This window comes from Pistacia vera, unplaced genomic scaffold (genome assembly GCF_008641045.1).
Source record: "Pistacia vera cultivar Batoury unplaced genomic scaffold, PisVer_v2 Contig40, whole genome shotgun sequence".
In the NCBI taxonomy this organism is placed as follows: domain Eukaryota; kingdom Viridiplantae; phylum Streptophyta; class Magnoliopsida; order Sapindales; family Anacardiaceae; genus Pistacia; species Pistacia vera.
Genome location: NW_022196224.1, coordinates 1,159,647 through 1,185,481, shown reverse-complemented (window position 1 = coordinate 1,185,481; position 25,835 = coordinate 1,159,647). Strand labels below are relative to the sequence as shown.

At 34.8% G+C, this 25,835-nt stretch overlaps 2 protein-coding genes and 1 pseudogene across 2 annotated transcripts; all 3 read left to right on the top strand.

Annotated features, from left to right (window-relative positions):
* Positions 1 to 1,507: 1,507 nt before the first annotated feature.
* LOC116141716 (trafficking protein particle complex subunit 3-like) lies at positions 1,508 to 4,396 on the top strand. The gene is made up of 6 exons (XM_031427200.1): positions 1,508 to 1,587; positions 1,687 to 1,750; positions 1,846 to 1,943; positions 2,409 to 2,508; positions 3,259 to 3,441; positions 4,139 to 4,396. The coding sequence occupies exons 2-6, from the start codon at positions 1,694 to 1,696 to the stop codon at positions 4,259 to 4,261; spliced, it is 561 nt and encodes a 186-aa protein (XP_031283060.1). The 5' UTR covers positions 1,508 to 1,587; positions 1,687 to 1,693; the 3' UTR covers positions 4,262 to 4,396.
* An 8,521-nt stretch (positions 4,397 to 12,917) lies between these two features.
* On the top strand, positions 12,918 to 17,852 carry LOC116141745 (gibberellin 2-beta-dioxygenase 8-like). The gene is made up of 6 exons (XM_031427233.1): positions 12,918 to 12,942; positions 13,142 to 13,285; positions 13,927 to 14,036; positions 14,860 to 15,401; positions 17,080 to 17,401; positions 17,547 to 17,852. The coding sequence occupies exons 4-6, from the start codon at positions 14,920 to 14,922 to the stop codon at positions 17,775 to 17,777; spliced, it is 1,035 nt and encodes a 344-aa protein (XP_031283093.1). The 5' UTR covers positions 12,918 to 12,942; positions 13,142 to 13,285; positions 13,927 to 14,036; positions 14,860 to 14,919; the 3' UTR covers positions 17,778 to 17,852.
* Positions 17,853 to 23,043: 5,191 nt separating this feature from the next.
* LOC116141570 lies at positions 23,044 to 24,927 on the top strand (annotated as a pseudogene).
* The last annotated feature ends 908 nt before the right edge of the window (positions 24,928 to 25,835 follow it).

Here is a 25,835-nt window from a genome sequence, read left to right as displayed (position 1 = left end):
TATTCCAATGGAATAAATTACATCCACATTGAGCTCCAAGCAAATTGGGACTCACTGCACTATAATGATCAAAGTATTACAAGTACAACTCAAATCACAACCCAAATCACTCATCTCACACCGTTACAACAACCACTCAAACCTCCCTGTAATCACAATAAGCAAACCAAAAACTGAATGCCTACACCAGAAGATCAACCTAAAACTTCTGCTAACAAGATTCTCAAGAACCTAAGACTTGATTACAATATTCGATAAGAGTAAAAATAAGAACCCTAACTGTGTTGCTAAAACACGAGAGAAGAAAAGATTTCAGTTATTGTTTATTTCTTAGATTTGCTGCCTTTTTATACTTTGACTTGTTGGGCTAGTTAGAGTCGTCAGATCAGGCTGAATCCAATGGCCGAGGTTTGTCACTTGAGCTATCACCAAAACGACAGCGTATTAATTAGACGCAATACGACACCTTTTAAGCTTCACTCAACAAACTTTTTATTTAAAAATATTATAAATAAGAAATAATATTTTAATCCCTTAATATTTTTATTTTTAGTTTGTCTATATTCATATGTAAAAAAAAAAAAAAAAAAGACTCAATAAATGTGTGGCTTATAGAAATATATAGATTTTTACTTTAATTATTTGAATAAAGAAGTCTATATTTCTTATTAGAAAAATAATTGTTTCTTCAAGATTGAAGGAATCGAACAACTCTTAAACAATTTAAATTTAGGGTAAAACTTATAAATCGCTTTTTTTAAAAAAAAAAAAAAAAACCGGCCCATTTTGAAATAGATAATTGCATTTACCCGTGGGCTTTCGGTTTAGTAATCAAGATCCTGCAGTTACAATTCTGACAGCATGGAGTCATTAACGCTCAGATTTTAACACACGTTAGCCAGGAATAGATGATAAAGGGTAGAAGGGGAAATGCACCTAAACAAAAGGAAATGAAACCCCAGCCTCGACATCTCACCGTAGTTCAACCACCCCACCTTATTCGGTCACCGTTGGCCCCCACCAGACGCCAGCACCCCCTCGCCGTCACTCCCACCTCACTGTCGGCCTGCACTCCGCTCCCGTCTCAACTATCCATCCTTGCTGCCATTGTGATATGACGATGTTAAGTCCACAGTGTTCACTCTGCTGTATGCATCTCCATAGTGTTTTCCCACCCACCAATCGACGAACTAAAGAAGAGCCATAGCCTAGATGATTATAGAATACTCTCGTGTCAGTTCATATTTAGGCGGTGGAATTGAAGAATTGATAGTGGTGTTGCGGAAAAGGGTGTTGAAATCGGTGTTCTGGAGGGGAAAGCATGGTTATTTTGGTCCTTACACTGAAAACTCCCTTACTGTTGCCCACTTTCACTAACGTCTGTTAAATCCATCTTATTAAACCCGAAAAAAAAAAAAAAAAAAAAAAAAAAAAAGGTAAACGCGTTAAAATTGATATGAACTGAAAAAGAGCTGAAGAAATTAAGAAAACAAGGGAATCAATTCAGTCAGTTGATTTCAATCCAAACTAGCCGAAGAAGAAGGAGAAGAAAGCAAGCAAAGACAAGTCGTTTAAGCTCCACTGTTGGTACACTTTTTGGCTTCACTTGTTTTTGTTTCTTTTATTTCATTTTACTTTAATTTTTAAAGCATATAGCGAAATAAGGAAATTCTGTTTTCTCTTTAGATCCGACATGGCGCCTGTCGGTCCTAGATCCGGTGATGCGATCTTCGCCAACGTGGAACGCGTGGTAACCGTTCGATTTAATTACTCTGAAGCTTCTAAAATTTGATTCGTGAAATCGCGTTTGTTGAATTGTTCGTCTTCCGAATTCGTTTTCTGTAGAATGCTGAGCTTTTTACGTTAACTTACGGCGCGACTGTGCGTCAGTTACTGACGGATCTGGAAGAGGTTGAGGAAGTTAACAAACAGCTTGATCAAATGTACGCTTCTTGATTTACTTTGATTTTCCCATTGTTTTTTGAAATTTAAGTGAGGTATTGATGTTGAAGGTTTTGAAGAGATTGTTCATTTATGAAATATAAAATATAATGTAATTAAACTATGCTGATGCACATACTGGGTAGCTAAATTAAGCATTGAATGTTGAAGTTAAATTTTGTAAAATAATAAGAATTTTGTGGTTTGGTCGGAATTTGTTATGTACATGCTATAGCATTTGAGCAGAAAGTAAAAATTGATTAAAATAATACTGGTAGGTAAATGTTTTAAATGATTTGTTTTAATAGGTGGGGACTTCAGTATATTTTTATCTTAAGTTCAAATCTGAATTAAGCTAAATCATCTTATACTACTGACTGGTGTAAGTGCTTATGTTGTAGTGTCTGATGGAAGTTCTAGGATACTGAGTTTCAGCCCATGTTCATTTGAATTTGATTTCATTTCAGGGGCTACAATATGGGAATTCGATTGATTGACGAGTTTCTAGCAAAATCTAATGTCTCTAGATGTGTTGACTTCAAAGAGACTGCGGAAGTGATTGCAAAGGTTACTGTAATAACTAGATTTGATATAAATTCAAAATTGGTCGTACTATATCTTCCAGAATTTGTCAATGTCCTTACAGATATTGCTCATAGACATCAGTGTTTTAATATCCTTCTCTTTTTCCTTTCTGTTTCATATTAATTATTATATACTTCTAACAGTATATACCGTCTCCAAACTAATTAGGGGTGGATACACAAAGTCTGTTTGTGGAGAGTGAATTATGTGTACTGATCTCTGTCTGTCTTGATGCATGCATAATTATGCTTAATTGATTCATAATGGACTGACATAAACTTCTGTTGTTGAGCTTCACTTTAACTTAGTTAAATATGATCTCTGTAATTACAACAGAGGTTTATTCTTTTAAAATTTAGGGTGGCTTCAATTTTGTTGTGCTCTGTTAGATGCTGGATGGTTGCTGACATAAGTTTAAAGTTAACTCGTTTATTCTGCACTTTTCTTGTAAGCACTCAGCAACTGTAGACACATTTAGAACCCAGAACTTTGGGCTGCTGTAGCAAAAGTTGTTACTGCTAGCGAGTATATCTTAAGATTAAGGATGCATCTCCATATGATATATTAAACAGTTACGCAATCTCTAAAATATTTTTGAAACCTATTTGACTGGTTCCCCTCTATTATATTTGCTGAGTCATGTTTGTATGGTTGCAGTTGATGTACTTTCTCAATTACCTCTTCTTAGCATAAATTAGGCTCTCTTTTAGACCTGATAATGCTTCTGTACAGGTGGGTTTCAAAATGTTCTTAGGGGTTACTGCATCAGTGACCAACTGGGATGTTGATGGGACAAGTTGCAGTATAATTTTGGAAGATAATCCCCTGGTGGATTTTGTTGAGCTCCCTGATACCTGTCAAGGTCTTTACTATTGCAACATCTTGAGTGGAGTCATTAGAGGAGCCCTGGAGATGGTGAGTGCCACCTTTCTCTTGCACATCCTTTCACGCCTTCCCTTTTACGGGATTTCTTTGATTGCTTTATTTTCTATTGGTGCACTGTAATATGTAGTCTTTTTGTCTCTTACATGCCCCCTACCCTTGTAAGAGTTAAGACTTAACTGATCCCTGAAAGAGTTAGTTCACTGGTGGAGCTTATCATATAAAGTTAATCGCACAGCTAAGCATTTGCAATTATTAATATTTTCTGTTATATGCTAAGCAAGATGTTGCTAGTGGGTGAATCCAACATTCCTGACTATGACTTATTTGGAAACACAAGGTCCTCTGTTTTCAAACGATTTTGTTTAAAACTTTTCTTTATCGTGGTAGTGAATGTTGGTAACTTCTTAACCTGTGATATTACTTTGTTTTCTGTGGTAGAGGCATCTCTTTCCTTGATCCTGCCCTGTATGTTAAATTTGAGATGAAGAAACAGTATATGTGTTTGTTACTGTAATGACCTTTTACTTTAAAATTATCTTTTATTTCTGAAGTTTCTAGCTTAGGATCTTTTTCTGTGTCTGAATATATTTTGCTTTAACAAAATATAGATCCTATGAAATAATCGAGTCCTTTTGATAAAGGGAATGAGGCTTAATTGTGTTGAATTGAATAGAGGAATGGTCCATATTTGTTCAACTTATTGTGGTCTGAATTTTCACCTTTCCAGGTGTCAATGAAGACTGAAGTCACTTGGATCCGGGATGTGCTTCGAGGGGATGATGCATACGAGCTGCAGGTTAAACTTGTGAAGCAACTTCCAGAAGAGTACCCTTACAAGGATGATGAATAACATGTTGTCATCGGCTCTTTGCACATGATGTGATATATACTGAGTTTATTCCTATACTTCTTACGCTAAAATATAGCAATTTAACAGCTTCTCGTCTTACAAATGCAGTTCTCAGAAACTCTGAATAGATTTTGCTTTGCCGTAGACGCTACTTTACTCTTGTTTCATTAGATTCATGATCAAGTCAGCAAAGTACTAAATAATCCCCTTTTTTTTTTCTTTTTTCTTAACTTACCACACGCCCCACCCTACTCTTCTTCGCACACAAAACACAAATTTTATGATATCTTCCAAGATTGGTGTGAGGGTTATTTGATCTTTGCATAATTAGATTTATTTCCTCTACATCAATTATACAATTGTAGAAGAACAAACATATTCCCACCATCATTCTAAAACCCGAACCGGATCGGATCGGCCGGTCCGATCGGGACTCAGGCTCGACTCTGGTCCGGGTTAATATTACAATCGGTAATAACTAAAGAACCGCTTCGGACTGGTGGTGCAGTGCAAATTGGTCCCCCCCCACCCCCCAAAAAAAAAAAACCGTAATCCTAATTACCTTGCAGTTTCATTCTCCATTTTGTTTCTAAGTTTCACTTTCAGTCGAGCCAGCACAATAGCAAGCATCTTCCATTTTCATCTCCAATATCAGTTTTGCCACTAGCAAGCATCCTTCCATTATCAAAATCAAATCTTCTTCATCTTCTTTAACTTCAACTTTAACAACGGCGATTGAAACTTGGGAAATTCTCTTCATCTTCTTCACTGATTTTGCAAGATAGATTCTTCATCTTCTTTTAATTCTCTAAATCTTCCATTTTCATCTCCAAAGATGCCTAAACCCTAAAATGCTTTTTTCTTTTTACTCTTCTCTTCACTGAAGTTCAATTGCAAGTGAGTTCTTTTTACTCTTCTCTTCACTTGAGACTGTTTTACATATATAGGTTTTGAAATAAAATAGTTTTTGTCTTTGTGGTAATTGCTGTATAAGATTGATAAGCATTAGGTAACTAAGCAATGCCCATCCCTTACCAGCAGCTTGTGCCTTTTCTATTGGATTTCATCATTAGTAATATAGCAAAGTTTTAGTCCATGTCACTGTATAAAAGTTTTCATGAAATAACACATTTTGCTTTTGATTATTGAAATGAAGACTTTGAAATCAGTTACAGGTTTGTCTGTCTTTATACAGAAGCACTGAGTCATTCTTCTTATATATAGACCAAACGTCTATTGCTTATAAACCATGAAATTGTTCAACATCCCCTTTGAAATCCACAAAACCAAGATTCACAATTAAACATCTAAAACAAAATCACAACTCATGTTTACTCTAGATCCATGTCTAAACTCTAAAACTTTACCGAAACATGAAAAACAAATATTTTAACAAAGAGTTTAGAACATTTTTTGGAGTGGTTTTGTGGTTGGATTTTTTTGGGTTCTCATTTAGAACCAATCCTGCCTTTAGTTTTGGAGGCATCATTTCCCTCTTAACACTGGAATTTTTCTTGGTTTTCATGCAGTGTTCTATGCTAATGGTATTTGAAATGGTATAGAACTAATAGTCTATGCTAGTGTGTGAAGCTCAATCAACATGGAGACTGGACAAAGAAAAGACACTTGCACCAAATGATTTTGTTATTAATTATTATGTGACTATCTTTTTGAAATTTGTAATTTAATTTATAATCATATGAACACAACATAATGTCATGTTGGGATTGTTATTGAATGGTGTTGTTGAATTTTTTAAAATTTCAAGTTTTACATTTTTTTTAATTGTTGACTTCAATATGATGATGTCACCAGTTCAACTGGTTGGATTGGCCAACCCGAAATTCAGGCAGTAGATCGGGTTTCCCAACGGGTCAAGTTTTAAAACAGCCGTTTCCACCCAAAGATTAGCGAAATGGCAAGTTTTCAACCCTGGTTTTATATATTCCAGATTTTCACCCTTATATTGACACTGTTTCGTTTCTTTTAACAATTAAAGTTTAAAATGGTCATTTACTATAATTTGAAATTAAAACGTCAAAATAAATTTACATCTCAAATTTCTCTCCACCTCCTCTCCGTCTCTACTCTCTACCTCTATCCTCTTCTTCAACATTCACATCATCCTTGACCACTTCAACTGCTTCCTTGTTGGAAAATCCTCTAAACCTAGAAAGAATCACTCCCCCAACCCCCATTTGACCAAAATTTAGCCCAATGGCACCAGATTTGCACCACCACCCTTGACCTCCTCCACCGCACGATTGCCAACCAAATTGACCTGCTTCTGGTGTTGTTGGAACGCCGTGACACCATCAAACACATCCTCTAACCTCCCTCATCAAAAACCCTATCATCTCCACCCTTCTACATTGCCAAATCACCGACCGCTACTCACTATGGAATCATTGCTGATGTGATTTTCGCAAGTGTACGAAATCGTACAAGTAATAAATTGTATAAATATGGATATCAAACCCAAGGGAATTACTATTATCAATTACCAAATTAAACTATCCTATTACAATTTCATTAATCCAAATTTTATTAAGAAAAAACTAAATTAAAAAAATAAACAATTGAAATTAAAAGAAAACTGAAAAGAAAACAACTAAAAAAATCTTTGGTTTTAATACAAGATGACTAGACCTATGGCATATATTTCACACCAACTCTTATTCATATGTATTGATAACTTATGTTAATTCCATTAAACTCTTCCTAAAGGTCAAACTCTCTAAATTTCCAATAATTTTCTCTTGAACAATTATCAAATTAACCCTTAATTACTAACCCGAATTATCTCTAATAGATTTAAGCAATTGGAGGTCATTACGCTTTATAGAGTTTAGCAGAACCTCACAAGTCGCGGTAACCTATCTCTAACATTCGCTCAACTTATGGTTTTACTACCGTAGACCAACTAGATATCATCTCTCGATCTCAACCTAGCCCATTAAGCATTCAATTCTTGAGCTCTTAAGAATCAAAAGCGTTATGCATAATAGTAAAACTTGGGAAGAATTCTTAATAAAAATCAACATAACTAAATCAACACATAATCAAGAGATTGGGCTATATCTTAGCCCTAGAAAATAAAATTAGTTTATAATAAACATGAAAGAAACAATCATCTTTATTAAAACAATCAACATGAGTTTATAAGAAAGAAACGAGAAGAACTTCTCTATATTGCGAATCAAAGCTCCATAAATTCTGTCACTTTTCTTCTCTACAGGTTTTTCTTCTCTTCTTCTCTCTAAAGAATACCTAAAATAATGCTTAAAGACTTCTATTTATATCCCACAAGGTTTGGATTTTGTTTTCCTTTATTCTATTTAGTTTAGGACTCTTAAACCTTATTTTCCTAGTAAAAAATGGAGTAAAGATTTTTAGCTATTGTGACTATGCCCCAGCACTATGCTGCGCATGGTTGATTCTAAACTAAGTGTGTTACGGCATGGTGATAAATTCCTCTTCTTCAATTCAAATCTCGCATCATTCTTTAACACTTCATAGATGATGATTTTTTAGCATGATAACGATAGAATCTGGAGAAGTGTAACTATATGAAATATAGCTCTTTGAATCAGCTTTCCAACAGTTAAAGAATCGTATTAATCCAAGGTCTACAACTCAAGTTATTGTTAAAATACTGAGACATGCTCAAACTGGAACGTAATCTAGAATCTCCTCCTTACTAATAGAATTTGAGGTAGGTCTGACTTCTCACCCAATAAGGTCTTGTTGAATGGGAGGATTACCCCCTCTTATAAAAAAGAAGGCTTGAGCATGCCTAGTCGGTGTGGGACTCCAACACTCCCCCTCACGATCAAGCCCATATGTTGGGTCATACCTGTTTTAGTAGAGGTAGTTGCTGGCTTTAACTTCTCACCCGCTGGTCAAGCACTCAACTCAATTGAACCTAGGCTTTGATACCATGATAGAATTTAAGGTGGGCTTAACTCTTCTAAATCAGAAGGCTTGAGTATGCCTAGTCAGTGTGAGACTCCAATATACTTCAAAGCTCAATAACTTCTTCAATTCAACTCTGATTCTCGATCTGTTTGTTCCTACTTGTCATTCATTCCGTTGCTGACATGATTCTTCATTCGAGCATAACATTTAACACTACTAACCTAAAAAACACTCAAATACATCTGTGATCCCATAAAAGACAATTATGAAAATATTAAGCAACTTTACCAAATTAAGCCTAATTTCTCACAAACAATCCCCATAAACCACTAAGTAAATATGTATTTTCAAGTTCTTATCAATTGCTCATTACCGTTTGTGGGGAAGGTTGCTTTGTGGTTGGTCGTGTTGGGAGGTGAGGCGCATGCTGGCTTGGGCATGGGGGTTATGCACTGGGCAGGCTTGTGTGCACAAAAGGGAGCACCCTGGGTGCAATTGGTGTTGGCTATGTTTGGTTTGGGGCAATTTATCGCTTTGTGCTTATTTTTTATATTTTTTTTTGTTTTTGTTTTTGTTTTTGTTTTTGTTATTCTTTTTTGTTTTTTGTTTTTTATATTTTGTTTTTTGTATTTGTATTTTTTTTTTGTTTTTTTTTTGTTTTTTTGTTTTTTGTTTTTTTGTTTTTTGTTTTTTGTTTTTGTTTTTGTTTTTGTTTTTGTTTTTGTTTTTTTTTTTTGTTTTATTGAAATGGTGCGATTTTAGCCCGAGGTTTTATTATTATTATTTTTTGTAAAAAGTTGTGATTTTGATCATCTTGAGAGACTTAGAGAATGATTTTGATTTCTAGGTTAGAAATGCATTTGGTGCAGTAGGATGTGGTAGTAGTGGTGGTGGCATAGGGGGTGGGGTTTGGGGGAGGGATCATGTTGATGTGATTCAAGTTCCATGTTGGGCAAGGGGGTGGGGTTTGGTTGACTGTGGTGGTGGTTTGGAATGGGCTATGGTGGTGGTTTGGACAGTTGTGATAGTGGTTTGCAATGGGGTGATTCAAGGGCTAGGTGGCAGTGGCAATGGTAATGGTTGGGTGGTTGGAGATGAAAAAGAAGAAGATATGAGGACAGATTGGTAATATCATCCTTTACATCTATGTCAGAATTCCACAATTACTAACGGTGTTACTTTAAGTGTGAAAATCTGGAATATATGAAACTGACAATGAAAACTTGCCATTTCGCTAATCTTTAGGTAGGAACATGTCATTTACTCATCATAGAAAAGCAAGGGACCATAGTTACTAATGGTGTTACTTTAAGTGTAAAAATCTGGAATATATAAAACTAGCAGTGAAAACTTTCCATTTCGCTAATCTTTGGGTAGGAACATGTCATTTACTCATCATAGAAAAGCAAGAGACCACAGTTACTAACGGTGTTACTTTAAGTATGAAAATCTGGAGTATATGAAACCAATAGTAAAAACTTGCCATTTCGCTAATCTTTGGGTCAAAACATGTCTTTTACTCATTGTAGAAGAGAAAAAGACTATCAAGATAAAATGTTGGGATTGCCTACCATGGACTACATCATAAACAAAATTTATAGCAATCCTGAAATTAGATTCATTGTATGCAACCCAAATCAATTTAGGTGAGGTCGAATATCAGTTGTGAAGTATAACACCTCATTGGTGCTTTGACAAATGATAGTGAAGTCATGGTCATGGGTCCCTGCCATTAACTACTTTACTTTGAGCCAACTAAAGGTTCCCAACAACGTCACATATGAACTTTCAAACCTAGCTAAAGTTATGTGCTTCACCAAAATGTGTCGGCTAGGTCTTTGTGTTTTTCTATAAGATATATGATGCGTCGGCCTAATGATGCAATTTAGTTCCACTACCATTATGTTATTAATAGTCACAAAATTAACATCAAACTTCAAATAATACTCCCATTTTATCAAGTTTTGAACATTCATTTTTGTGATTCAAGTTACAAAATTTAACTACTACTAACATTTTCAATCTTCAAGCTCTAATTGGGTAAGATTTCATTTTTCACATAAAATATTTATGTAAATTAAATATTTTCAACTTTATTTTGCAGTAGAGAGATGAAACAATTTCATCCAACGAGATGGGACTAGATTCATGGACTATCCATGGGGAATCTTTCTTTTGGTTGCCAATATTACTAATGATTATAGCAGTGATTCTTTTTAATTATTCATTAAAGTGAGGAGGTCGGTAGCAAGCAATTGCAATGTCGATACCTTCTGTTCTTGTATTTATCGATGATGTTTGTCTTTGTTTTTAGGGTTTTGTGGGTTATCATAAAAAATACTCCATTTACTTTGCTTCTTTAGCACAATACTTCATATCTCAGGCAAACAAACACTACATAACCCTACAACCATCAGCAACCAAGCACTAGTAGAAGATCAATCAACTCAGTATAGTTATGTTAAAGATATTCATACATAATTTGTAAAAAACTAGTACTTCAAATGCACCCAATACGGACATTATCTTCTTGGAAAATTACTTTGATTAATTAATGATCCCATCACCATGCATACATACATTATAGTATACACAAATATACGGTGATTTGGCCGACATGGCAATTTAAAATTTTAATTGCCTCATCTTGTGGGTTATGGCTTTATTACCAAATATCAAATGTTGGATATCATGAGGGCATGCTACTTTATAATAATAGACAAGCTAGCCACAAACACAATTATACAATCCATGTACATTCACAGTCTCTAATTTCAAATTTTTCTCCCTTCCTTGTATATATTAAAGCAATGCTCATAATACACTTTATAGTACTTTTATACAAGTTACGAAGAGAATGCAAGAAAAAAACTACACTTTTTTAATATATTTTTTTGGATAAGTAAGCTTTCATTAGAAAAGAGAAAAAGAATGTACAAAAGTCCTATAAAATGTTGCCAGCCTACCTCAGAACAAACCCTTGGGTTATTATCCCAAAAACTAGTCTATATAGGACTATGTATTAACACAAAAATCTCTTCCTACCTCGGGATAATGCTCCGGGTTAGGAGCAAAACCTAGAAAGCTAGAAGACATGCCCAAAAAGGCGACAAAAACCAAAAAGCCACCTTCTTCGAACCGAAAATGGCAAAGACTCCACCCACAATGTCAACACACACACACACACACACACACACACACACACACACACACACACACACACACATTATGCCTTAGGTTGGAGGAATATTCAAAAAATCACAAATGACCAAAAAAGCAGCCAAAGAACCGGGAAAAAAAACCACTTGATATGCCCCGTTGCATACACACATACACACAGATATATACTATGCTTTGGGTTGGAGGAATATTCAAAAAATCATAAATGACCAAAAAAGTGGTCAAAGAACTGGAAAAAAAACCATTTGACATGCCCCCGTTGTGGATGTGCGCAGACTAGCGCGCACACACACACACACACACACACACACATATATGTTGGAGGAATATTCAAAAAATCATAAATGACCAAAAAAAGCGGTCAAAGAATCGGAAAAGAAAAACCATTTGATATACTCCGTTGTGGACGCGTGCAAACTAGTATACATATGCCTTGGCTTAGAGAAATATTCAAAAAATCATAAATGACCCAAAAAGTGGTCAAAGAACTAGAAAAAGAAAAACCACTTGATATACCCCCGTTGTGGACGCGTGCAGACTAGTCGGGGATATCAAGTGGTTTTTTTTTCCCTATATATGATATTATGCCTTGGGTTGGAGGAATATTCAAAAAATCATAAATGACCAAAAAAGCGGTCAAAGAACGGGAAAAAAACCCACTTGACATACCCCCGTTGTGGACGCGTGCAGACTAGTGTGTGTGTGTGTGTGGGTTGGATGAATATTCAAAAAATCATAAATGACCAAAAAAGTGGTTAAAGAACCGGAAAAAAAAAAACCACTTGATTTGCCCCCATTGCAGATGCGCGCAAACTAGCACGCTCAACATTGTGCGTACTTTTTATACAAGTTACAAAGAAAATGAGAGAAAAAAAGAGAGTGTTTTTATCTCTCAATATATGAAATTACTTGGCAAAGATTGTATGGTTTAAAATTCCAAAATATCCAAATGATATAGCCCTAGCCTCCAAGTACTTGAGATGATTAATCATTCATTTTAATTGGGTCTTGAATAGAAGAATTAGATGTGACCCTTGTATCTACGGTGTCAAATTTTAGCACACAAGAATTAGAAGCCGATCTTCAAAAGAATAATTGATTATTAATGGTGAGGAGATGCATGCCTAATAGTGGTAATGCTAGATTTTTGGTGTGGCAAAGTTTGATGATGTATTAATTAATTTATATTCTAAATAACATTATTGGTGCAAATCATTTTTGTGTACTATTTATTGTCAACTCATAATGCATTGTTATGAGACTTTTAAGAGAGTGAATAATTAATTAAAAAGATGATTGAGACTTAATTGGTTGAATGAGATTCAAATGGAATTGCCGATGAGAGAGACCTTTTTTTCAAGTTTTTTTCAAATTGAACAAAAATCATAGGCCTTTTCAAGCCTCTTTCACCATACATCTCACTCTTTTCTTTGATGATTTCTTTAGACGCGTGTTCTGTGTTTCAGCCATAAGTTCTCAATTAATCTGCAGAGTCTAGCTTTCGCAACTCTATAAATTCCCATGAACTGCCCAAACCCTAGCTTCATAGAGTGCGCAAGCACAAACCTCTCTTGTAGCTATATGTAAGTTACATAGCTTCTTCTTCTTAATGCCTTTTTCTTTAATATACAAATGAAGTTATGTTTTGAAGTTTATGCTTTATATGTGTTAGCCAAAATCAAGCAAAGCTTGATCGATCAAGAGTTGCTTGATTTTGGCTAACAATATATATATTCTCTCAGCTTAATTTCATTCACATATATTCTTCTTCTGTATATACAGCAACCTAACTAGGAGCTTCTACAAAAAGGTTTGTCGTGCTTCTGCTTGTTCAGTGATTGTTTATGCAAAACCGTGCCATGGAATGACAGAGCTGAAGCAACTGTCATTTTACAAAAGAACATTTGCAGGATCATCTGAGCCACTGTGATAATTCTCTCTCTCTCTCTCTCTCTCTCTCTTATATATATATATGTGTGTGTATAAATATATATACATATGTATGTATGCATAAATGTTTCACTTTCATATATGTTTGTACTTTGTATTTGTATGCAGCAAAATCCCCAAATTGTGTTACGTACGTACGTGTAAATCTTCAAAATACCAGCCAGCTAAAGGCCTACAATATTGCATAATTTTAATCATGGCCTGGAATTTTTGCGCAATAAGGTCATGATAAGAAAGATATCTATCCAAATACAGCTAAAATCACTAAAAAGCTCTTAGGAAAATGATTTTGTAAGAGAATTTGACCACATGCTTTATTTTTCAAAACATCCTCCCAGTATTTTTCTAGTTTTTCTAATGTGTTTGTCTATCTCAATCAAATATTATAAAATAGCTAGAAGAAAGGAGAACAGTTCTAGTTATTTGAAAATATTTTTGAGGGTGATTTCTAAACTCACCCTTAATTACCACTGAGAAGTTGCATGCAGTATTCATGTTTATTTTTGTATCTATAGTCTCTTTCTTTCCATAATATGCCAAAATCTTTGCTTAATAATGTAGTTTTTAAGTTCTCTCCAATGATAGAGTTAATTTATTGATTTAGAAATTAATCGCAGATACGGAATATGCTGGTCTGTTGGTAAGAATTGATATTGTTCATGTCCCAAACATATCTGCTATAAGATTTGCTCCAGGCCGACATTGACAAATACACATGGATGCCCAGGTAGGGAAATTCGAAACTTTTTGTTAGAATTATTCAACTACTTCTGTCTCTCTGTGTTCCCAAACACAATTTGATTTCATGGCCTCTAAAGCATAAGACAGCACCATTACTTGTATGATATGCTGAAATCTTTTGGAATACAGATATCTTCAGTTTATTTTTGGTTGTATATTTTTAGTTGGCATGAGGAAATTTCAAAAACCAACTCTTGATGAGAATGAAAGTTTTCAATTCTTTAGTGTAGTTGCCTCACTGTCAAAGAGGCAATTTACACATAGTGTAGACCTTAATTAAAGGTAATCAATCCCGTAATTAAGGCAATCAATCTTGTTATGATTACAAGAAGACCCTAATTATAAAGCAAGCACTACGACCAATAGGATTCCATATTTCAAGTCTACTACTTTCTAGAAAAAGCAGCACTTGATTGTAAACCATTAACTATATCACTGTAAGGAGGTTGTTATAATAATATTAATTCATATCATTAGGTGTTGCATCATATTATTTTCCAATTGCAGCAATAGATTGGACCTGATTAATAACTAATTCAAAAAGCATGTATATATAGAGAATTCGGGTGCAGGGGTTTGAGACATAATTGTAAAAGAAAGGTGTTCTTTAATTATGTGGCTGACTGACAAGATTCAAGATGTGTGTATAAAATTAAAGAGCTTGAAAGATCATTGGATGAGTACTTTAACTACAAGCATCTATGTGTACTGAAAAGATGACAAACATAAAAATCTAGAAAATGAATTTTCACTTTGCCTAGGTGAATTTATGATAGCTCTTGTCATATATATCACTTAAATCATTTCAGGTCCGATCATAATCCAAGGTTTGAGAAGACTGTCCGAGCCATCTCTCTCTCTTTGACACCATGGATGACATTATTGAACCTCCATTTCAAGAAACTTACCCTACCCTCTTCGAGAACTTTTCTGAGAAAGCAGCAGATGAAAGCTGGTTTGGAATGGATGATGTGGAATATTGTGAACTGCCACAGATTGATCTTTCCCGTTTGCATTTCTGGAACTTGGAAAATGACGAGGATGGTTCGCATTCTGAGGACTTTGACAAGTGCAGAAAGGAGATGGCTGTAGCTGCGAGTGAATGGGGATTCTTTCAAGTTGTGAATCATGGGATCCCTCAGAAAGTTATAAAGAACATGAAATATGAGCAGAAGAAATTGTTCCATCAGCCCTTCTGCAAGAAGGCTGAAGAAAGCTTCATGAATTTATCAGCTAATAGCTACCGTTGGGGGAACCCTACGGCTACTTGTTTGAGACAGTTTTCATGGTCAGAAGCTTTTCACATACCTCATACAGATATTTCAAGATTGGATGAATGCAACAGAACCAGGTACTTGCATTTAATTTCATCTATATCTATATATATGTGTAGGTTATTTAATTATCACCAAAAAAGTTAACAAGGGAAGATTCACCTAAAACATGGAAAAGATAATTTAAATGCTTATATGAATAAATTATGGTATTAATTTTCTTTTTCATCTCTAGATACCATCATAATACATGTAGATGGCTCCCATGCATTTAGCTGATTTCAACTTCAAGCTGCATATAATATTGTTAGGTATTCCAAAAAAGAAAGATAATAAGCAAATTTGTTTTACAGTATATTTGACCATGTGATTTTTTAGCTCTTAAAACACAATTATTAATTATCACTTAACGAGAAAATGTATATATATCCAGACACATTAATATATTTACTTGATGAATGTAATTTATATGTATGCATATGTCATGGATGCATGATGATGTAAGTATTAATATGACATACCACACCTGAATATTAATCCTTCTGAAAATCAAATTAATGCCTTACTTGAACCTGGGACTCCAGATTTTTTTATCTTGAGATTTGTTAAACCGGGACCTCTTGCGATGCAAGCAACCATACTTCTTCATTTAATTTGCCTTCCCCGCTGGATTTCTTACCTTGAGATTCTTTAAACTGGGACGTCTTGCGATGCAAGCAACCATACTTCTTCATTTAAATTTGCCTTCCGCAATTAACTTAATCCCAAAAACTAATTTGAGAGAACAGAGAATTCAATCATATATATATATATACCATAGCAATCTACCAACTTGATGATACAGGACAAAGATAACTTCTAACACTATTTTATGAATCAACACACACTAATAAATAGTACAAAATAAAGTTTATTCATCATTTTATCCCATCATATAATGACCACCGAAAAGATATTTTATCATAATCGCTTGTACACTTAGACTTTTTCTATTTCCTTCTTCTTTTTCCTGGTCTAGAATACACACTCATCGTTCCATTATTGAACCAAAACTTAGAAAGTTTATCAATTACAAACTTTCTCTTTAGAGGACAAATCACACAAATGGAATAGTAGGCCAACCCTACTTTTTTATTTTGCCTTTATTGCCAGACTGTTTGCCATCCTTTGGCTTGAAATGAAGTGTGTTAATGTTCTTTTGACTCTAGCTAGCGTATCACGTGGAGAGAGTCACTAGTCTACTTATGGATTGGCCAAAACTATAGGGCTTCTTCACAAAAGCCACACACATATATCATTTTTGCCGACATTCCAAACGGGACATCAAACTTAAATTTAGAGAGGGACAAGTACATGGTAAACATTAGGTTGACGTTCAGAGCTTTAGAAGTCACTATATATGCTTATAATTTTCAAACCTTATCCTAGTCATATCATGTACGAGAGATGACCATGCGCATTAATTGATGATATGTCACCACCTAACTTCCAACAATTGCATTCCCTACTCGTTCTCTATTGGATGAGAAATTCTTGTGGTGATCTTAACTCCTTAAAAATAAGATGGATAAGATGTCATTTCATATTCATATTCAAAAAGTCATGTCATATTCATATTCTTATTCAGATTTTATATCTATCGATTCGTTATCAGACTTAATGTATATAATAAGTTAATGAACAAAGCTTATATCCAATACAATCAAGTGTTGTTAAAATTAATTGCTTATTTAATATTTTGCTACTCTAAATCAGATCAAGTATTGGGTTGTTTGCAACAAAAGCTGCGAGTTTGGCTCAAAGGTTGGCCGAGTGTTTAGGGCATAATTTGGGGGCCAAATCGTCTTATTTTCGAGACAATTGCCTTCCAAGCTCCAGTTATCTTCGAATGAACAGATACCCTCCATGTCCTTTATCTTTTGATGTTTATGGCCTCATGCCTCACACTGATAGTGATTTTCTCACTATATTATATCAAGACCAGGTTGGAGGGTTGCAGCTCAGGAAAGATGGAAAATGGCTTAGTGTTAAACCTAATCCTGAAGTTCTAATTATCAACATTGGTGACTTATTTCAGGTAAGGAAGTCAATGGTAATTGGTAGTTTGACAGATTAATTGTTGATACTTAACATTACAGTATTACTCGATAGCATTATCTTTCAAACAGTCCTTGAGTATATATATAAGTTGGGTATTATATACATATGTCAAATGTGAGCAGGCATTGAGCAATGGAGTGTACAAGAGCATTGAACATCGAGTGGTTGCTCATTCAGAAGTCGAAAGATTCTCAGCTGCATATTTCTATTGTCCATCTCATGAAGCAGTGATTGAGAGCTTCAGCAAGCCAGCAGTGTATAGAAAGTTTAGTTTCAAAGAGTATAGACAGCAAGTCCAAAAGGATGTTCGAGCTACAGGTGACAAAATAGGTCTCTCTAGGTTTCTCTTATAAGACAGAATTAAGTTTTCAGCTTAATTAGTTATAAAAAATTTGAAAGAAATAATTAAGAACATAATGTTCTTAAAGCAAGTGTATAATATATGTATGAGATCTTTTAATTTAAAAATTTAACTTAAAATGTTTTACACAAATTTTCAGCCATAGATTTAAATTCATTTTTAAATCTATTTAATTGAAAAATATTCATGACTGAAAATTAATGTCTCAATTTAAGTAAAAAAAAAAATCCTTTCTTTTATATATATACACAAAAATATGTATTGTCGATCAATGTACAAATACACTTATGTTTCTGTTCAAAGATAAGTTTAACCTTGAAATTAATCAATTTAGCTAAAGGGCATAGATAAATGGACAAAGAGATAACAACAAATTGATGATGAAAACATCAAAGGCCAACATTAGATGATATATGATGTGATAATTGGGTGTCTAGTGATGAAATGACAACACTGTGAACGGTGGAGGTTGATATATACGTGGAAGATTCAAGCAATGTTTTTATATTCAGACTAGGCCTTAACCTAGTCAAGGGTCGAGTCCCTAGGTTGGACAGTCTAACCGATGAGTCGGACCAGTGACGTCAACATAAAGCCATAGTATGAAACATAACATATATACCCTTGAGAAATTACCATCAATCCCTATAAGTTTAAAATCCAGCAAACACACCCCTACGATATGGCCAAGAAACCCTAGCTACCGCAACTGCAGTCCACCCTAGATCAACCTAACACTGGACAAACCACCACCAGGCCACCACAGAACACCACCATCTGCCACAATAAAACCCACCACAAACCAAGGGAGCCATCACGAAGAGGAGATGAAGGTTGAATGGATGGAGAGGGACCACACGGCTAGCGACGTGGAGGCAAAGCAGACTACAATCCACATCAAAGATTAGAAGATTTGAAAGAGTGAAGATGAAGAACTGAAGATTGAAATTGAAGATGAAGAAATGAACACATATAATGCTTGTCATTTTTGAAGTAGGCTCTTGGTCTCTCTTATTAACTAATAATATTTTTAGGGTGAAATCAAAGGCTTNTTTAACTTAAAATGTTTTACACAAATTTTCAGCCATAGATTTAAATTCATTTTTAAATCTATTTAATTGAAAAATATTCATGACTGAAAATTAATGTCTCAATTTAAGTAAAAAAAAAAATCCTTTCTTTTATATATATACACAAAAATATGTATTGTCGATCAATGTACAAATACACTTATGTTTCTGTTCAAAGATGAGTTTAACCTTGAAATTAATCAATTTAGCTAAAGGGCATAGATAAATGGACAAAGAGATAAAAACAACTTGATGATGAAAACATCAAAGGCCAACATTAGATGATATATGATGTGATAATTGGGTGTCTAGTGATGAAATGACAACACTGTGAACGGTGGAGGTTGATATATACGTGGAAGATTCAAGCAATGTTTTTATATTCAGACTAGGCCTTAACCTAGTCAAGGGTCGAGTCCCTAGGTTGGACAGTCTAACCGATGAGTCGGACCAGTGACGTCAACATAAAGCCATAGTATGAAACATAACATATATACCCTTGAGAAATTACCATCAATCCCTATAAGTTTAAAATCCAGCAAACACACCCCTACGATATGGCCAAGAAACCCTAGCTACTGCAACTACAATCCACCCTAGATCAACCTAACACCAGACAAACCACCACCAGGCCACCACAGGACACCACCATCTGCCACAATAAAACCCACCACAAACCAAGGGAGCCATCACCATCACGAAGAGGAGATGAAGGTTGAATGGATGGAGAGGGACCACACGGCTAGTGACGTGGAGGCAAAGCAGACTACAATCCACATCAAAGATTAGAAGATTTGAAAGAGTGAAGAAGAAGAACTGAAGATTGAAATTGAAGATGAAGAAATGAACACATATAATGCTTGTCATTTTTGAAGTAGGCTCTTGGTCTCTCATATTAACTAATAATATTATTAGGGTGAAATCAAAGGCTTTTTGTTAATATATAAAAACATATGCACATAGAATGTATGCATATCACCAATATTCAAATATTGTGAAATAAATGGGACACAAAAGGTACTTGATACTAGAATTGAAAGCTTTGCCTATATTGCTAAAAAATTGGAACTTCTTCTAATTGAAATTGAAACCTTATCCAGAGTCATATCATTACCGTAAATGCCTATGCACGCATCTTATTACCTTACCACCCAACTCCCAAACATCTTTACCCTACTCTTGAGATCATTCACGTGAATATTTTTATCTTAGAAACAAGTATCAAACTGGGACGGAATTTATTTGAACCTGATGCTTTGTTAAATTATTCATGAGTATAACCTATTTCAGATTACCTTATTCGATCGTGTATATATATATGTGTGTGTGTACCCCATCGGTTCAATTATTCATAAGCTTAGCTTGCAACTTTGGAGAGTTATTGGGACGCTTCATATATATTGAACCTAAAATATGACGGAAAAACGACACTTCACAATTTTAAAAGTAGACTAGTACAAAAGCAAAAAGAAAAAAAAAAAAAAAGAACAATGAAGATGCGGAGAATTTAGCCAATGCAAAAAGAGTTCGTACTTGAAATTATTGTGGCTTGAAAATGTGTTTTGCCTTCTAATTGTACAGGTTACCATGGCTGTAAAGTTGTATTTCAGTTTTTTTCTTTGTCCATTTGTTGCCGACTGGATCCGTTGCAAGACAAAGTCTTAATTACTTTGAACTGGCCACTCAATCAGAAACAAACACGAAAACTTTAAAGGAAAGAACAACAACCTCGATATTATGATTATATGTGCATGATGCTCGATCCATTCACGCTTTAAACCCCATCTATCTTAACACCTGTCTTCCAAATTCCAACCTTTGTGGAGACATGAACAGACTCTAGATAAACTTCTTGCTTTTCCTCACTCTCAAATTTGTCTATATGCTCTCTCAACAATAATTGTTTTTCTTATTCATTTTATAAGGCATAATTTCGTTTATATTTACGCATGCATTTTGTGTAAGTATAAGATATATATTATACGTCTATTTCTTATGCTTAAGATGGGGATATAAGAAAGATTGATTCAAAGATATATTAATTTTCCCAGGCTTAAAATGAATCAATAGAAAAGCATAACTTTTGGAGGAAATTTAACTCCTCGGACATCCCAAGTTTGCATTTAACAAAATGACCCTGAAAATCTTTTTGATTTTTTTTTTTTTTAATTTAGAAAAGCTAATGTGGCATACTTAGGATTCATTAAACATGTAAAATGGGTTAAACTAAAAAGATTTAAACATATGTGGGTAAAATCATAATTAACGAAAGTTGTTTAAATTTTGAAATTTGAAAATGAGCCCCCACCCTTAAAAATTGCTTAATCGAAGGTGTTACGCCAAAAACGAGCGACAAAGACTATTCCTTTCTCTGTGATTTCTGGCGACTACAGTGCCTAAATTCTAGCAAATTTTTAATCCTAAAGCTTCCTTACACAAAACAATGGCTGACATTCACAAAGAGGAGGAAAACCCAACCCCACTTCGAATCCTAGACTCTGGCGACACCAACAGTTCAAAGGCTGTCAAAGACGACGCTCGGGTGGATCATCCGATGAGTGAAGGTGGTCCATAGGCAGAGGAGACGACAGTGGCACAAGAACAAAGAGAAGAATCGGAAAAAAGGTTCTGAAGAAGAGGACGCCGGCGAGAATTCAGACGAGGAGGAGGACGCCGGTAAAGAAATGGTATGTATTTTTACTTGTTTTTTTGAATTGGATAAGAAAATGGATTGATTTGTGTGAATTTGGCAGAGATGTGGTTGTGGCGTTTTGTCGAGCAGTTGGTGGGCATTGGTGGAGTGGCTTTGTTTGGGTTCTAGAGGATGGGGGAAGGCATGGGAGGCCGTAGGGAGGTTGTTTTAGGGAGTTTGGTGGGCTGAGGATGGTAGGAGGTGGCCAAATTTGGTGGGCTGCTATGATGCATTAGATTTTTCATTGCTTTATTATATAATGGACAAATTACTTTCTTTGTTATATTTTGATTGAATGTCAAAACATTAGATGATTGAAGGATAAATATTAAATCTCATTATACGATTAGGCATCTTATTATTAGAAGAAGGTCACTACTTTTAGGTTGGCTCACCATCACCCCACTCAACTTTATACCATAATTTCTAAATCAAACAGAACCAATGAAACCACAAAAAGCCTTTTTTTTTTTTTTTTTTTTTTATACACATGAAAAGATTAGTTTTAAAGTTGATTGTATGATACTTTTTCTTTTTTTACAAAGTATGTTGGCAGCCGATTAGTTGTTTGGTTTTTTTTTTTTTTTTTTTTTTTTGCTGATATTTAGTTTATACAATTGTAAGATTTTTCGAAGCGTAAACTATAAAGACTATGGGATGGAGGTTGTAAGGTAAGGTACCGTACTTCCTGAAGGTGACAGTTAAGTCGAGTTGGTCAAGTTTTTAAGAGAATAATGAAGTTTTACGAGAACTGAGGAATGGTTTAGAACGATTCAAAGAGAGTTGTTTCGGTCATTTATAAAGATCGGGAAAATTGGAAAAAGGGTCTGGGGGCAAGGAGTGCATTATATGTTGTGCAATCAGTTAAAGGGAAAAAAAAAAAAAAAAATATGGTTCATGATGGATAGAAAGCCACTACATTTGGGTGTAGAACATCCTTGAGTCAAGTTTAAGATTAGGAAATTATGAGAAAGCCAGCAGAGCTAAATGAAATAAAAGAAAGTAGGACAGCCAACACTTGGCTAAAAAGATTTTGGGGAGAAAAACGTCTATTAGGGACGCGATTTACCCATCTATTACCTACACCCAACTCCTAACTCTACCTACTCTTGAGATCATTCACGTGAATATTTTTATTTAAAAACAAGTAAAAACTGGGGCGGAATTTATTTGAACCAGATGCTTTGTTAAATTATTCAGAGTTAACCTCTTTCAGATTACCTTATTCGATCGGGTAATATGTGTGTCACCCATCGGTTCAATTATTCATAAGCTTAGCTGCAACTTGGAGAGTTATTGGGACGCTTCATATAATTGAACCTAAAATGTGACGGAAAAAACGACACTTCACCATGTTAAAAGGACATAGTACAAAGCAAAAAGAAAAAGAAAAAGAACAATGAAGATGCAGAGAATTTAGCCAATGCAAAAAGAGTTCGTACTTGAAATAATTGTGGCTTGCAAATGTGTTTTACCTTCTAATTGTACAGGTTACCATGGCTGTAAGTTGGATTTCAGTTTTTTTCTTTGTCCATTTTTGCCGAATGGATCGTTGCAAGACAAAGTCTTAATTACTTGGAAGCGGCCACTCAATCAGAAACAAACACGAAAACTTGAAAGGAAAGAACAACAACTCGATATTATGATTATATGTGCATGATGCTCGATCCATTCACGCTTTAAACCCATTATCTTAACACCGTCTTCCAAATTCCAACCTTGTGGAGACATGAACAGATCTAGATAAACTTTACTTTCCTCACTCTCAAATTTGTCTATATGCTCTCCTACATAATGTTTTTCTTATCATTTTATAAGGCATAATTCGTTATATTTACGCATGCATTTTGAGTAAGTATAAGTATATATTATACGTCTATTTCTTATGTTAAGATGGGGATATAAGAAAGATTGATTCAAAGATATATTAATTTTTCCAGGCTTAAATGAATCAATAGAAAAGCAAAACTTTGTTACAAAATCATATTATTTCCATAAAGGATATGAGTTACATTAATAAGAGCTATAAGGGGTGTTTGGAGATTATCAACCAATAGTTTTAAGATCCTAAGAGATTAGTGAGATACACTTAGTAGACCAAACAACTCGAGATAAAAAAAAAAGAAAAAAAAATAAACTTTTGATAAATCTTGCATCCGACAATCAAATATTCAGACATTAAACTACATGTTCTTTATTAGGGCTAATTTAGGCCCAAATTCTCAGATCAAGCCACTGTGGATACCCATTTAAGTCTAATAGTCCATTGATAGGCCCAACAAATGGTTCTAATACTTCTGATGCTGAACTGGTGACGGGCACCCCTTGAATATCGTTGGTCCACTATAGTCAACTCTCCTCACAATGTGAACATTCACCTTCATCCATGTGCTTTGTCATTGTCATATCCAAAAAACATTTCCTTTTCTATCATTTCAATCATCCCCTCCTTTTCTTCTTCACAAAACAAAATAATCTTCCGCAACAGAGTCTTTGTTTCTGTTTTCACACCATGCTATGAAACAACCTCCGTCGCGCTCTAGCTGCGGATAGCGGTTCATAATCTCTTTAGTCTAGCCATTTTCTTCCTTATGGAAATATACATACTTCAAACCCTAAATGCTCCATACAAGACTTCTATCTTCCAGCTCTCAATAATTCTTAAACTCTACAGACAAGCCACTCTACTTCCAGTTAAAGCTTCGAAACACCCAACATACTCAAAGGTATTTACTACGATCCTGTCAACGTCACTGTTTTCAACAAATTAATACCACTACCCACATCCGAAACTACGTCGTTCCCGATTTTTATCAAGGGTTCAGGAAGACAGCTGAGAAAGATGGCAGTGTTACTTTAATGAGGGAGCAGTTTCACGCGCCGCTTTTGACAACAGGACGGCGTTTCAGGGTGGATCTGGTGACGGCGGTGAGATTCAAGTCTTTTGTGTGGAAAACTAAGAGTAAGAGGCATCGGATCATGGTTGGGGCAGATGTGGAGGTCAACGATCAAGGTACAAAAGTCAACCAGAAGAACGTAGCTTTCTCAAGCCCCATGAGTCGAGGTTGTGTGGTGGGGGTTTTGTTGAATTTTTTGGTTTTTATTTTGCTTAATTTCTAGCGAATTTTGATTTTGATTTTTTTTTTTTTGCAAATCATTTTGGATTTCTGATTTTTTTTTTTTTTTTTTTTAAATTGTTGCTGTAATTTACATAAGAGAATTGTGATTGTTGTTTAAAAAAAAAATTGGGAATTGTTGTTGACAATGAGTTGACTTGGGGGATCTATGAGGTTCAATATGGGTCTAATTTACATAGAATTTATGATTTTGTGTAAATTTAATCATGTTTATGCTTATATGAATCAGACCCAGATAATTGATTGAATGTGAAGTTGATTATATGTGGTGGGGCTTTTTATAACAAATTAATAATCATCACTGTCATTTCTGTAAACGATTGTTTTTTTTTTTTTTTTTTTTGCAAGGTCAATAAGTCAGCGTCTATTTTGTTTTTAAATTTAGTACCTAACCCTAATTTGTTTTATTTAATTAAAGTAATCTATTTTTGTTTTAAATATTGCATGTTGGTTGAATTGGAGAGCGTGTTTTAGACTTTTCAAACAAAACTTGTTTTTGATTAAGGCCTTTAACTTTAATATTTATTCACAATGATCATAACTAACTTCTAATGTGCAACGTCGTTTATTTCCGGCCACAGTTGCTCGTTAGTTGTTACTGTTACCGCTTCCAAACTACCGTTACGCTTTAAGTATAAGACTTTACGGTCACCGTTGATTAATTGTAAGTTGGCGTCACCATTTATAAAGAGCCGTTACTTCTAACGTCACGTAAGGGCAGCCATTTGCCCGTTAATTAACGGAATATAATAATGCCGTTGAATAACAACGTTACATGGCCGTTGCTGAATAGTTGCTGCCGTCACCCTCGATTAAGACTGTAACAACTTCACAGTCACCGTTCATTAAAAGTAGTTCCTCTTTTGATCTCCTGTATGTTTTGTTCGGTTTTGAGTGTTGACTGCGTCAATTAAACAAATATAGTTTGGCTGGATCTGCTTGATTTTGGAAGACCAGTAGATTCCTTTATGTCAGCCTGGATCTATTTCTTCATTCATCCACTTCAACTACTGGGTTCCTCAATTAGGGATGAAACCCAGAAAATTATTGGGACGAGTCCTAGTACTTCGTATGATATTTTATATGACAAGCATGATATTGTAAAAATGGTTAAGAGTATTCAGTACCTCTTTTTTAAGGAGCCTGTAGCA